The sequence below is a fragment of the Conger conger genome, chromosome 12 (assembly GCF_963514075.1).
Source record: "Conger conger chromosome 12, fConCon1.1, whole genome shotgun sequence".
Taxonomy (NCBI): domain Eukaryota; kingdom Metazoa; phylum Chordata; class Actinopteri; order Anguilliformes; family Congridae; genus Conger; species Conger conger.
The window spans coordinates 33,455,060-33,470,169 of NC_083771.1; the positions used below are offsets into that span (position 1 = coordinate 33,455,060).

The window sequence follows — 15,110 nt, forward strand, 5'->3', positions numbered from 1 at the left end:
AGACTCAACACTGACAGCAATATAATTCACTGTACACAAAATATCATGTATCTTTTAGGCATTTAATCAGTGCCACATATTCTGGGCAATATAAAGCAAAGTAAACTCCTTACATTATTGGTAGAACATCATAGCCTGTCTCCATTCCCACAACTGATTCTAAGCAACCGCATTCATTTAAGTTATTAGTCAAGTGCACATGCAGGTGAACAAAGAACCAAGCACTTCACCTTTTGTTACATCAAACCCTATTAACCTTAACCAAATATGATAAGGATTCAGTGGTCATGGTAATATAAATACTGCAGTTCATGTCAAAAAAAGTTGGCCATAGGACACATGCTGTACTGAAAGGCCCCAGGTGGATGTTTTGTAGATTAGGCCTTCTAGATAATTCATTTTCCTGATGTTGAGGAATTCCAATTAATGGCACACAGCCCCGTATTGGGAGCCTTTTGTCTGGAGTTTCCTGGATGCCAGTGACTCCAGCTCAGGTAAAAAGATCAGCGTAATCCGCCTGACCCTGCTTCTGCCCACAAGGCTTCGACAGCTGCTCTCCTCCTGACATGGTGATGGGCTCCCCCTAGTGACGAGCAGTGGAAAAAGAATGGATGAATTAAGGATTGTGGTAGAAAGTTTTGAGGCTTTATGAGGCTTGCATTGTGTCACTATTCTGATAGTAGAGATTAACTGAATGAGTTCACAACTACTATGTGAATGCTCATATCATACTTCACCAGGTCTACAATACTATCATGGTACACCACTAGGTCCATGAAATTATTTACCGTCATGTTACTACACGGTACTACACCCATCTATCGTATTACTCTAGCTCATGGTACTCAAACAAGTGTACAATATTGCTATTCATTGTGGTACTATACAAGGTGTGAAATACTTCCGTACCTCATAGTACTCCACCAAGTCTACCAGAGCAGGAAACTTGATCTGGTCGCCAAGCAACGTGCAGCAGTTCTCTGTGGCGTCTATGAGGAAATGCTTGACTTCCTCTTGGCATCGATAGGAGAGAACATATCCCTTAATTCTCTCGCTGACCCGGACGAGGAAGTACCCAGGGGCACACGGGCTCAGCAGCGCCTCGGCGTCCTGCCGTGCGATTATTCCTGAAGGAAACGCACATCGTCAGCACTGTCCAAAGCCCAAATCCTCAGTCTCTCCAACCAAAGAGAGGGTAACATTCACTCTCAAGTCTGGGTAGCCTTACTGTAGGAACACTATTCTATATACAGCATAAAAAGCTCAAGTGTGTTTTTAATCTAGAGACGCACTGGACATTCATTTTCACACTCAAACACTCTCTTACCTTTATCCTTTTTGGATGCAAATGACAAAATACATTGATGTATTAGACAAATTGGCTAGTACACACAGATTTCTGGAAGCATAAGTTACAGCTGGAGCACTTACCTTCACATTAATAGGTGGTTTATGCATTAATGTACACATGCAGACATGCAAATTTGCTTTATGACAAGGTATGGCCAGTCATGTTTACTTATTTCTTTTTTTCATCTCATAGTTTGGTCCTGAAAGCCCAAGAGGTATACAAGCACTTTTATCAAGTGATCAACACACTGCAGAAACTTGATTGTCAAAATGAGTAACACATTCCAGAGTGTTCCATCCAATCAGAGAAGGGCCAGTGTTAGCACAAGTGTCTGTTCTAGCCCAGTGCCAAAAAACCTGCTTCAACTAATTCATGTTCAAGAGCATGAGAACATTACTGAAACATTTTATAAAACATTTTTTAAATTGCACAGCACTGCCAGTATGGCCTTTTTACTGCAGAGAAAACTTGTGGCCATATCAGATTGTGAAATTAATTCTCGAGGACAAATTTAAGAGGTACATCAATGTGGTTTCATTCCTGTATTTTGAGATAAGACTTGTATCACCTTTTAATACAAACAAAATAAGTCGTATCAAATCCAGTGTTCAGAAGTGGTAACCACATTTCTATTAAACTTATGAATGCAAATGTGAATACAACCTAGGTGTGTATAAGGAGTCTGCCGGAAGGGCAGCAGTGTAATTCATATGAATAGAAGTGCTCCCTCCCCTTTCATAATTCAGAACTGAACCCCACTTGGCCTGGCCTCCATATTTCATCCTGGCATTTTGGGGATTCCCCCTTGAATCATGGAAAGCATACAATTTGGAATCAAACCCAGCCCAGGATAAGATGACAGAGGGTTAAAAGATTAACAGAATACACTCACCGAGCACCTTATTAGGAAATGTTTCACTTCATTACACCTACGTATTCATGCGATTGCCTAATCCGGCAATTGTGTGGCAGCAGTGCAATGCATACAATCATGTATATGCAGGTCAGGAGCTTCAGTTAATGTTCACATCAACCATCAGAATGCGGAACAAATTTGATCTAAGTGACTTAGAATGATTGTTGGTGGCAGACAGGGTGGTTTGAGTATCTCAGAAACTGCTAATTTCCTGGGATTTTCATACACACTAGTCTCTAGAGTTTGCCAGGAATGATGCAAAAAAACCAAAGAAATCCAGTGAGCAGCAGTTTCTGCAGACAGAAACGCCTTGTTAATGAGACTAGTCAGAGGAGAATGGCCAGACTGGTCAAAGCTGACAGGACAGGTGACAGTAACGCAAATAACCACACATTACAACAGTGGTATGCAGAAGAGTATCTCTGAACGCATCATAACTCTAAGTGGATAGAAGTGTGAAAAATAAGTCTAATAAATACCTAATATAGTGCTCGGTGAGTGTATATCCTAAACTGTTAACTTTAGTAGGAAGGTTTGCAAATAGACTTGGCTGAGAGGTTTTAATAGCACCTAGTAACCCCCAACTCCCCATGTATCTGTAGCTCATGACCGTAAGAGGTTGCTGTAATAGTGGTACTGTGAAACAGTCACTCACAGTCACTCATGGTTATTTGAACAACTCACCGTGGAACCAGGGTGCAATCCTGCTCTGGTCCTTCAAGAACCCAGCGCGCTGGGGCAGCTGTTCCTCCTTGAACCATCGCACAATCTGCTCCCGACTGGAGGTGGACTGAGTCCTGCGCACCCCGGGCTTCCTGTCAATCACACGGGGGCGGAGCATCCGGTGAGCAAACGCACCAACACCGCAGTCATACATGCAAGCACCCTGGCTTCACGTACAGTCATCTGCTCTGCCCAGCAAAGCCCCAGGATTAAACTGTGAAAACAGCCATACAGCAGGAGCAGCCGGCCGTGATGTGAAGTTAGGAGATGTGGCTGTGCTTATATGTCAGAGGCCAGAGGAGAGAGAAATCAAAGCTGCACTGGCATGCAGTACATCTGAGCACCAGCCCAGAAACAGGCTGCAACTCTTTGTGACAGTGGCTCTGGAAATGAACTTCCTGAATTGACTGAAGGGAAATTGAATTGACACCTGCACTACTTCTCTTTCTTCGTTTTATAGTTTTACCAACACCTTTTATTGCCAGATTTTACTCCCATATTTGAAATGGCCAACCATAGCTGACCAGGCACATGATACACTGGAGTTCCTACTGAATGATGATGTACCTTATCACTGAAGACCTCCCTCCATGGCCCAAACACACTATAAACATTACGCACACTCGCTCCGGACTCTACCTGAATCAAGCCCATGGGCTCACCTTATCTGAAAATCAGGAGCTGAAGAATGTGTGAATGAACGTGGGTGTGTAAATCCCTGGAGGAGTCACTCACCGGCTCAGAGGGTCAGCTGAAACAGCTACGGTCCTCTGTTTGGGTTTTGGCGGGAGGGCTGGTTTGGGGCCTCCGTAGGTCTTGGTCATAGCTGCCACGCGGCCCTGCTCCAGCGCCCTCACAGACCGCCTCCTGTGGTCTTCCCGCGTCTGCTTGGCCAAAGAGCGTCTGCGCAGGTCTGCCGCTTTGGACTTGCGCACTGATAAAGCATGCACGCACACACACGCACACACACACACACACACACACACGCACACACACACACACACACACTCAGTTACAAGTTATGGCAATCACATGCCTGTAATAAAACAAGATGGTCCCTCAATATAAAGTTGTTGATCTAATCCATGACCATGACACCCCTTTATTAAAATACTGCACTATACACAGCACCTTATGGAAGAGGAAATGCCAGTTACAAGTTTCACAGGCCAAATGATAACAAGGGAGTGCCATACTGAGAATCAGTATGAATTACTTCCTTCCCTGACAAGTTATGGACACTTACAAACCACCTCACAAATAAATAAATAGTTTTATTTACACAGCTTTTTTCTTACAACAGCACATTAAGAACATGTGTCTCAATGCAGCAGCCCGTTCTGAGGGCCAATGTGGGCAATGTACCAAAAACTGAATTCCACAGCTTGAGCAGTAAAATGGCCTCTTTGAAGTCATAGAACATTGAACTATCAAATGCACCTATTTGCACATAACTGCACTATTTGCATGCAGCAGCTCAGTGGAACAGGGACCGCCCCTCAGAAAGAAGAAGTGAGAGAGCAGGGTAACTCAGTCCTCAAGGCCAACGACACAGGCTACAGCAAAGGCTGCTGGAACGTCCGTTTCAAAATCATGACCCATGTGACGGTGTGATCATCCAATCAGCGGGCCAGACCTTTCTGGATGAGAGTGAACTGTACCTCAAAAGGCTAAAATGCTGTTCACTGTGAGAAAAATAAATATTTTTTTATTTAGGAAATATACCAATTTACCATTGGAGTATTATCATTAACAAAAACTAATTTGAACGGATATTTTTTCAGAGAATGACCCCAGATGCCCTTTCAAACAAATGTTGCTGCACACTGGTGTGCACAGGCAGGCAATGAAGAAAGCGCTTTTGAAGGTCTCTGAATGTTACAGTGTGTAGATAAGCTACAGCTGAAAGGCAGTTATAATCTCTGTACAAGACCGCAGTTAAAGATTAACCAGCCATTCGATCCCAAATTCTATCAGGTAGCACAGAAAGCTGGATCAAAAAAAAAGTATGGACTAAAAGGCATGAGTTATTGTACAGAATCAATGAGGAGCATGGCTTATACACTCCAGCTCCAATAGTTCTGAACACATTCTGAACACAGTCCTGCATTTCAGACACTGGTCGCTCGATTTACACAACTGATCAGATTCATTTCTAAAAAGTCTGCCGTTAACTGTCTGTACACGGTTTTGTACTTGCTTCCTGTTTTGTGAGTCGTATCAATGCACTGCTGGATTTTAACATTTCCTGGCACACTAAATCTTGATATGGGTAATAACATTTCCTGCTTAATGAAAAATCGAATGGGTTTCTCAAGTTAGTGTAAATTATTACACCTACAGTGGGAAGTTCCTTCATTTCAGATCAGCGTGACCTCAGAGAGATCGATGAAAAACTCACGCCCATCAGGACTTGGATCGGATGGGGACTCTGAGCAGCTGATGCCAGCGGCTCTTGAGCCAGGCTGTGTAAGGTGGCTGTAATGGCCGGTATCTGAATCCCCTCACGGGGTGAGGAGAAACGGGAGGAAGAGAGCTATGGAGGTGACGCTGTCCAGACAGAACACTTACAGCTCTCCTGCCACTCCGGGTCCTCCCTCTCCTGGCCCAGCACACAGTGCTGCACCTCCTTCAGGTCCATGTAGATCTGCTGAGCCCTCTCCTCCTCCAGCCTCCGCACCTCCTCCTCCGCCTTACGCCGTTCCTCCTCCTCTCTCCTCTGGGGAATGGAGGGAGACAAAGGGAGAGGGAGATCCTCCAAGGTTCATCAAAAGAAATGATGACAACTGGCAATTCCACATTGTGAACAAAGCTAAAAAGTCTTAAAGTAAATAATACCAAATAAGCAAAACTAAGTAAAACTTTAAAAAAAAGTAAACTTTATAATAATTCTGTACAATGTGTATCAACTGGTTTGACGTGGAGTCCAAGCTAAACCAGCAATGTCACTACGCCAAATCAAATTACGACAGCCATTCATCCAAATTAGTAGTATTAAAATCTAGTTGTACAGTGAATATTCATTATACAGGAACAAGTTCCCACAGTTTGCATAGAAAGTAGGCCTGACACATTTGAAGCAAAACCTTGTTTCTCTGAGTTTCTAGTGAAACATTAGTAATAAATCAACTTTTAACCTTTTTCTAGTGAGGAACACCTACAGTACTACTGCTGTGAAGGTCACTTGCCTCTTTAATACACACATCATTAACTTGTACTGCAGGCAGAGGGTTTTTAAAACACTGACCAATTTGGAAGATGACGAAGGGACTGAGAATGTGGTTGCCTTGTACTTTGTTCCTTGTCTAAGGGTACAGGCATATTACAAAACCTTATGTTTACTAGTGTTTCCTCATGTTTACTAGTTCTTCATATTTACTTGTATGTGTCACTGAGCATCTTGAGAACTGTTACATCCCCATAACACAAACATTTGTTTTGAAGACAGTGTAAATTCCCAAAGCCTTCTGAGCAGCCCGCTGATTGGTCCAGACTGTGTGTGGGTGGAGCTCAGTGTACCTTCAGCTCCTCCTCCCTCCGGCTCTGCTCCTCGGCAGCTGCCTGTCTGGCCTGGGCCTGCCTGACCTCCTCCTCCTCCTTCTCCTTCTTCTCCTCCTCCTCATCTTTCCCCTGCTCCTCCTCCTGCTTACACTTCAGCTCCCCATCCAGGTGGATATTAGAGAGCCTCTTCACAAGCTCCTCCTCTTTCTTCGCCCTGCACACACGCGCACACGCACATGCACACAGACACAGGTGTGTGATCATCATCTCCACATAAAGGAATAATTGGTTGTGACTCACTGCATTTCGGGATGTTGTAATCTCTTTTTTCAGACAAGCCTATAAGAATTATGTCCTTCTTGCACATATATACATGCTAGGAATCATTGTTCAAATAGAACAATTACCCCATGCTACCCTAAACTAGTAGCCATAAGTCCTTGTTTATGGATCTGGATAAAACAAACATGTTTCCTTCAGTCAGTTGTAAAAACCTGTTCTCAAGAGAACCAGAAATGGCCGGTTATGCCTAAGACAAAATAATGAGCCATCACGTAATCACAGACAAGGTTCTTGTCTCTTCTCTGACTAATATGCTATTCACAGATACCACACCTTAGCATGACTGTATGAGCAGCAAAGGCACTAAATGTTAAGGAAAATAAGCAGAATCTCTATAATATAATATATGATGTAAATCCCACTAGATCCACATAGAGGCAGGATCCTTGCTCTTCCAGATGTGGTTATGGTTTTGCACCGTTTCCTTGGATACAAAGTCTTGGGTGATTTAGAATAAGCTTTACGTAAACAGCTCCCTCCCTGTTTGGGTTACACTAGTTCACAGAGCCCACAGAAAAAAAAGTTTTTTTGGTTGGTGTTGCAGCTACTCAAGCTAATAATGGATTTCTCATAGAAAATGATTCAAGGCCCATAAACGATTAGTCTTTCTGATGCATTATGCATACGTTTAACTGTTTATACACACACACACACAAATGCACACTCAGACACACAGTACTGAGCAAAAGTGAGAGACCACCCTTTCATTTATTATTCAATGAATACTTCCATTTGTCTTCAATTTCCAGTCAAATCAGCCATTCAGTGCAATCTTTTTTCCATTGTCAGACACTAATGTAGGAAACGTATTAAGAGAAAATTACAGAAAAGCTGCCTCCACTACCACATAATATAATATGAAATCTATCAGTATCCCCCCCCACACACACAAATTTTAAGTCAGCCATCCTTCCAGTCAACAAACAAGTTACAGCTGTGTCCTTCCAATAAAAGTTGTTCCCAAAAATGTCAACGACGTTCTGTTAGAACGCTTTTCCTTCAAAAGTGCCTCAAACATTTAACTACCATCACCTGCATCTGAAAGAGATTTTTGACAAGATTAGATATTAGATAATCCAATTGAATAAGGAAGGTGAAAGTCCAAGGAAAATGCAGTTTCCAAAACTGGAGTTCAAAAGATTATGGCACGATACAGAGAAAATGGGACTCTGGTAGACCACTATCACAATCATAAAGACAGTACTTAAAGATTTTATCTTTCAGAGATAGGGGGGAAAGAAAGAAAAGAAAATCAAGTTCGACTTTTGCTTTGGAAAAAAATTCACAAGTGTTTCTGTTAATCCCTCCACAGTGAGAAGACAACTCAATGCTACGGAACTTGCTTTCAGTTTGTCGAAGAAATTGGCAGAGATATTTTTCCATGCTTCTTGTAAACACCTACAAAGTTCAGCCTTAGAGTTGGTTGCATTTTCTACTTCTGACAATCCCAGTAATCCCAAACACGTTCAATAATGTTGAGGTCTGGGGAGGCCAGCCCACTGTTCTGAGAACACCAGTGTGCTTGGGGTCATTGTCTTGCTGTAGAATGAATTTGCTCCCAGTGAAACATCCAAAGGGTATTGTATGATATGTTAAGATGTGTTTGTGTTTATCAGCACTCATGAAACCTTCCACCTATACTGTATAATATTCAGACCTATTAGAAAACCAGTAATTGTGGATTTAAACATATAATCTATTATCTTAAAAAATATATATTAAAAATTTAAATAAAATAGCCTTTTTAAACAAAGCGTTAAAGAAACAATGTCAACAGGATTGGGTTTAGGGCCCGGGGCAAGGCTATGTCAGGCATTCTGCAGAAGGTAGCACTCCTTGGAGGAAGTCATCATGATCACAGAATGTTGTGAAAAAGTATATGGGCGACAGGGAGCACCTGGCACAGATAACACAAGTAACAGCCGAAGGAAATATTTAACCAGAGCACTTCCTGTCAGTGAGAAGAACGTGCTGTGGCCTCGGGGAACGACTGGAGGTCTGAGACGGTGAGAAGGAAACCTACCGCACCGGTTGGAAATTTCCCTCAGCTAACACAATACGTGTGGAGTCTATTAATAGCTAGGGGACTATTTATTGCACATTCCTTTATTCGTTTAGCGGATGTTAGCCTTAGCTAAGCATTTACTCAAGGTTAGCCCACCTGGGTCCAAAGTCCAGAGCCCTCAGTACCATAACCCCATGGCTCCGTCCCTGTTCCGCAAAGGCAGCCATTACTCCATAAAGACCCCAAAACAATGAACAACAAGGACAAATCTAAACTTATATTGAAGGGTAATCTATGAATGGGTTAATTACATGGAGTAATTGATTATCACTTCATGATATATACATATTCAAACGCACTCTTCAGTACTGCACAATTAAAATGCTGTTTGCATGTCCATAAAGACTTTTTTGTACCATCATCTTGTACAGTAGAGAGTAGGGTTACGAATTGTATTTTGAACTACTAATTTTGCTTCAGGAGTAACCACTATCTCCCACACAAAACACTTCCTTTTCTATACATTGCTGCAGGAGAGCTAGTGTGGTCAAAGGAGGGGCGGATCCTGCAGTGAAGAACACAATGGCTGCCACTGGGAGGGGATTGCTTCACTTCACTAGATATTATTACATGCAAAATTGAGCAATCTGCCCTTAATGCGTCATGGCTGTAAAAGGGCATGCATGCCACTCTAAATGTTGGCCAGATTACCAGGAAACATTATACAGTCACTGAGAACTTTATTAGGTAGACCTGTACACCAGCTTGTTAATGCAAATATCTCATTAGACAATCATGTGGCAGCAGCTAAAGAAATGTGAACTAAGTGACTTTGACCTTGGAATGATTGTTGGTGCCAGATGGTGTGGTTTTAATATCTCAGAAACTGCTGATTTCCTAGGATTTTCAGGCACAACAGTCTCTATAGTTTGCAGAGAATGGTGCAAAAAACAATAAACATCCAGTGAGCAGCAGTTCTGCGGGCAAAAATGCCTTGTTAATGAGACAAAAATGAGACACAAATGCCTTGTTAATGAGACACGTCAGAGCAGGTCAAGCTGACAGGAAGGTGACAGTAAAGCAAATAACCACGCATTACAACAGTGGTATGCTCTGAACACATAACGCATCAAACCTCTTAAGTTGATAGGCTACAGCAGCAGAAGACCAATAAGTCTAAAAGAAAAGTCTAATAAATACCTAATAAAGTGCTCACTGAGTGAATATCACATAATTGTCACTGGATTAGCCCCTGTGCCATATATCATAACCATTCCATTTGAAGTGTACACAAAAACAAACATTGATAGTGTATTTATTTTATGCTGTAATGGGACTGTTTTTAAAATATTCAGACAAGCTATTAAACCATACATCTTATTTTTATGTTTTTATGTGGGACACACACATTCCCAAAAAGTTTGGAAAACATCCCAAGAGTTCTCTGGGTGTAGCCTGAAATGTATGCTTTGCCTCAAGTTAAACCTAACAAACAAAAAAGGGGCACAGATGTTCTCATCTGTGATCAAAATCTCTCGGTCGAGCACGAATGGAGCTGTACAAAGGCTGCAGGCCTTTGTAAGGAATCTAGCAGCCATGCCCTGTGACGTGTGGTCAAACCATGCACGTCACAGCACGTCACAAATGCATTTTAAACACTCCTCTGTAAGCCACTTAGATAGGACTTTGAATGCAAATTATCAGGAAAAACCAGCATTTCGACTGCTGCTACGTTGCGCCCTCTATAATTTTGTGTTACATATTGTGTAAGAATTTCTGATACTTTCAGAACATTATTAATGCTCTGAGGCCAAACTGAACAGATGCTGGAAATCTCCAGAAGAATAACGTCTGCACCATTTGGTTCAGCAACCACATACATGCCTTATCATTACAGTGCACATTGTAATTCTGCTGTATTTATGCACATTATCGCAAGTCTTTTCTCCTTGCAAAGCCTTAGCATTTAACATACATGCAGATTATGGGAGAGCACTGTAGTGTGTAATATGTACAAAATTGCAGCTAGCTGGATCTGAGCAGATTGACAGTAATGGGCATGAGAAACACGCGTTTTGAGGTTGGAAGCTCCAGATCTAACAGATACTTCAAACGATCTTCCACATAGACTAACAAGTATATATAGTGAATACATACTGCAAGTGCATGCCAATCATTTCTTATGATCTTGGACAACCCTTCAATGTTGCATGCACAGCACAAGGGTATGCACTGCACATCCGTATTAAATACGTAAGTACTGTAAGTGATATGTGCCTGGAAGATCATAGCAGCCTGAAAATATTTAAAATAATGAAATAGTTATAGTTCATAATTTTCTTATTGCTCATAATCATACAGACCAATTCAGTCACATGGTGGTAACAAACACCGGGGAATTAACCAGCCACGCAATGCAATATAATACTTTTGCGCTTCAGGGCAAATATGAATTATAAGAAAGAACTTCTATTTCTTGTGTTACTTCTGGTGATGTTCTGTATAACATCCTTGTTCCTACCCAATTGTTCGCTTCCTTGGTAAATGAACTTAATTTACCACCAAAAGTAGCTCAGTTAAGGAAAAAATAACTTCCATATTAATAGTGCACCCTGACCACATATTTATAATATGTCCTAAAAACAAATGTAATATGCCGACGTATCAACTAAATGAAATAATATTGTCATATACAGTGCATTAGCTTATATTGTAATTTGATTATAATATAATATACTATAATATTAACCAATAGCATATGTAAATCACACAAAACTGCAATTATGTAAAATGCTCCAAGAATTAAATGAAAGAATGATAATCTGTTTGTTTTGGACATCCAGCAATGAGCATTGTACCTCAATGTACTTTGAAATACAACAATATATAGCCTAGGGTCTCATATCAGAACATAACAATGTATTCCTAGTAGAGGGAGTGCTGTAAGTATCTACTGAACCATAATTCAAACCATAAGTGTTTGATGATGTCATAGCCTGTACCTGAGCTCTTCAGCCTCCTTCTGGGCCTGTAGCATGGCCCTCTCAGCCATGATGTCATCACAGATCTGTTCGTAGGGCTGGTCCGTGCTGTGCTCCCCCATCACCCAGACCCACACGTCGCTGTCCGACCCCAGCAGCCAGGAGATGCGCTTCCCTGTATCTGTGAGACACCAAAACACCCTCTGAAACCAGCACCAGGGCCATTCAAACTAGGGGTTTTCCAGAACCAACCGGCCACTCCCGTCACCGTGAAATCGAGAGGCTTCACAAAGCCTAAGTCACCCTAAGTGCATTGCTGCCAGCCATCACTAACTCCATTCACTCCACAGCAGAATCGACCATCACCCCACAGAGGACCCAACTGAACCCCTCCCTCCCTGGGCATGGCACTGGCGTAGTCCGCAATGGACACCAGACCATGGGGTGTACAGTACTGCACATAAATAAGTGCTTTAGCCCACTGAAGCATTTCGCATTTCCATAAATAGCCTATAAACGTGAACCTTTTTGTGAACCATGCACTGTATCACTGACACACGGGCACACAACTAGCACCATTTGCCCCAAAAGCAAATTCAACAATGCTAATTCCTGCTGTTTTCCCCAGCAGGTCAGAGCCAGTAACACACACACAGCAGAGAAGAGATCAAATTATTTCACTCTTATAGTTCTCCTCTGCTCTCCGTTGCATAAGGCTGGAAGCATGCCTTGCACATGTGATGCTGAATATAAAATCAATCCCAGCTGCACTCCAGGCCAGCGGCAGGGGGCTCGGAGGCCCAGGGAGACCCGGTGGCGCAGTACCTGTCCCGGGCCTCGGTGTCACGGCCGTCTCCTTCTCCAGCCGAGCCTCCCGCTCCTTCCACCTGCGCACCTGCTCCTCCCTCATCTTGAAGAAGAGGATCTGCTTCTGGTCCTCGTTGAGCTCGGCCAGGAGCTCGGGTTCGATGAACATGTCCGTGAGGATCTGCTGCAGCATGGCGCTCCCCGGGAATCACACAGCGTCGAAATGAAGCGGAGTCCTGGCGGGGCAGTCTGGGGTCTGCACTACCAACTGAGTCACGTGATCACGGACGAGGGGACAACTGCCTTACAGTGACAACAACACACGTCAATTACAATCCCTGTGAAGGCTGACCCATCGCAGGGCCTACACACCACCTGAAAACCAGAAAAAAAAGACCGGTTTCAAACATGAAACCTCGAAATCTGCTCACACCCTACCATACTGAATGGTTCTGAATGCTGTTTTAAACCAGACTATTTTTTCATGAAACATGTAATATGATACAAGAGTGTTCATTGTGTTTATGCACTCAGTGGTTTGGATGCTATGTGCTACTGTTACTCCATCTGTAATCTGGAAAAATGATCAGTGCCTAACTTATGTCATAATGTAGCTGAAAGGAAGTGTAAAAGTGCAGAAGAAGAAAAAGGAAGTCAGTTTAGCAACGAAAACTGAGCATCACTGTAGTCTGTTTTTTTAGGGCTTTGTATTACAGTAAGTTTTAGTTTTAAAAGATGTAATGTGTAAAACTGTAACATTTAAAATTGTAAATCAGCTAACTGCTTCATGGGACGGCAGTTAAACAATTAGTTACTGTTATTCTACATGACTTTGACAGAGTTTTGAAAAATGAAGCATCCATTCCATGAAATCGATTTTACCATAACAATGCATAACAACATAGCCTTTTTACAGTGTAACATGCACTGTAAAGCTGACTATCCTACCTTTCTGGGAAACATCTTAATCCTGCCCAATGTCATCAGTTCAGAAATTTACCCTGAGCCACTATATACAGTAACTGGCCAGTAGTGATATAGGTCTCCATCAAATGAATCAAATCACAATCCTATTCACTGGAACTGGATGGTCTGTGGTCTATGTACATGCTATCAATTGAACAGTGGGTGTTTTTACACAACTGAACAAAATGACCAAAAATAGCTCAATTTTTTTTTTCACGAAACAATTTGCTGTTACAAAAGAATAATAGCAAGCACTGTAGCCCAATGAGCAATATATTACAGTGCAGTGAATGGGCGTGGGCACAGTAGCCAGCAGCAATTAAAACACCACAAAGACAACATTTTGTTCTATAACACAGATCAGATTGTAGTTTAAATGAGCCGAAATGGTCAATAAATAGCTACTCTAACATCTGCAGCATACACCGAAACATTCCACAAAATAAAACTACTGCCTACCCGTTTTGGTGCAAGTAACCGGCGAAGTAACCCGAACGGAGTAAGAGCAAGGGTAGCCTACGTAAAACTTCGAATCGACTCAACTTTTCACTAGTTAGCTAAGTTACGATCTAAACAACATAGTTGTATTGTTGTTGATCTCAGCAGCCGATATTGAACTCTGTTAGAACGGACACTGTATGCGAATGTTCATGATTACAAAAATGTATAATCGATGTCGCTTATATAGCATATTTCGCAATGTATTTACCTTGCTATGGGCTCAATTTTCCCGTCAATACAAATTGAAGGTAAGTTAGGTCAGACCTGTATGAGTCACGGTTTCTGTAGTCTTATCTTGCTGTCGCTCCTTTACTGCACGTGGTCTTCCAATGTAGTTATCCAGTATTGATCATGTAACCGACGTTTTTCAAAGTAACTAAGATACTTTTGCGCAATGTACTAGCAACCAGACGCTACCGGAGGCAAGATTTTGACACTCCCTCCCACACCAATCCCACCCTCCACAGCTGGAGGTTTCATCGCGTTCAACACTCGCTGTATACTCGTTTCTGGCATAAGAAATGCCAGTTCTGTGAATTGTGATTGTCTCCTTGTACGTGGTCAAGCATGTTCTACAGTTTACAAACAAATATCTGTCGGACTTGCTAATTGATACCGATATGAAAATTCCTACCACAGTAAACTAAAATCAGTGTTTGGATTTACAAGGAGCCTATTGTAAACAGGAAGTTTGCATGTACTGATTCAGATGGGAAACCGTTTACCGTTGGGACCCAAGCTGTCATGTTAGGAAACAACGCCATTCACATATTGGGACAGTCTGCTGGCGCAACATTTAGTGTAAGGGATAAAGGATGAGTCGGAAAGTCAAACCGACCAATCATAGATCTTTAAATGGTTATCGTTCTGTTCTCCCTTTAGTATCGGCATTTTCTAAATGAACGCATATGACTTCTGGCTGCAGGAGGGCGGGCCTTGATGTCAAGCCCAACCCAGACATCCAAGCGTCATAGCCTCTCGTTGAAAGTCGGAATTATTTTTACCCAATTGTAGGCG

General features: G+C 42.2%; 1 protein-coding gene across 5 annotated transcripts; it reads right to left on the reverse strand.

Annotated features, from left to right (window-relative positions):
- Window positions 1–43: 43 nt before the first annotated feature.
- On the reverse strand, window positions 44–14,907 carry sh2d4a (SH2 domain containing 4A). Of its 5 annotated transcripts, none has more exons than XM_061263711.1 (9): window positions 14,819–14,907; window positions 12,645–13,001; window positions 11,841–12,000; window positions 6,510–6,705; window positions 5,562–5,709; window positions 3,726–3,924; window positions 2,952–3,082; window positions 910–1,127; window positions 44–583 (listed from the first exon to the last, which is right to left on the reverse strand). In XM_061263711.1, the coding sequence occupies exons 2-9, from the start codon at window positions 12,817–12,819 to the stop codon at window positions 491–493; spliced, it is 1,320 nt and encodes a 439-aa protein (XP_061119695.1). In that variant the 5' UTR covers window positions 12,820–13,001; window positions 14,819–14,907; the 3' UTR covers window positions 44–490. The 5 variants fall into 5 exon arrangements, with proteins under 5 accessions (XP_061119695.1, XP_061119692.1, XP_061119693.1 ...); XM_061263708.1 differs by lacking the exon at window positions 14,819–14,907 and adding an exon at window positions 14,302–14,724 and having other exon boundaries at window positions 12,645–12,929; XM_061263709.1 differs by lacking the exon at window positions 14,819–14,907 and adding an exon at window positions 14,358–14,553.
- Window positions 14,908–15,110: the final 203 nt, after the last annotated feature.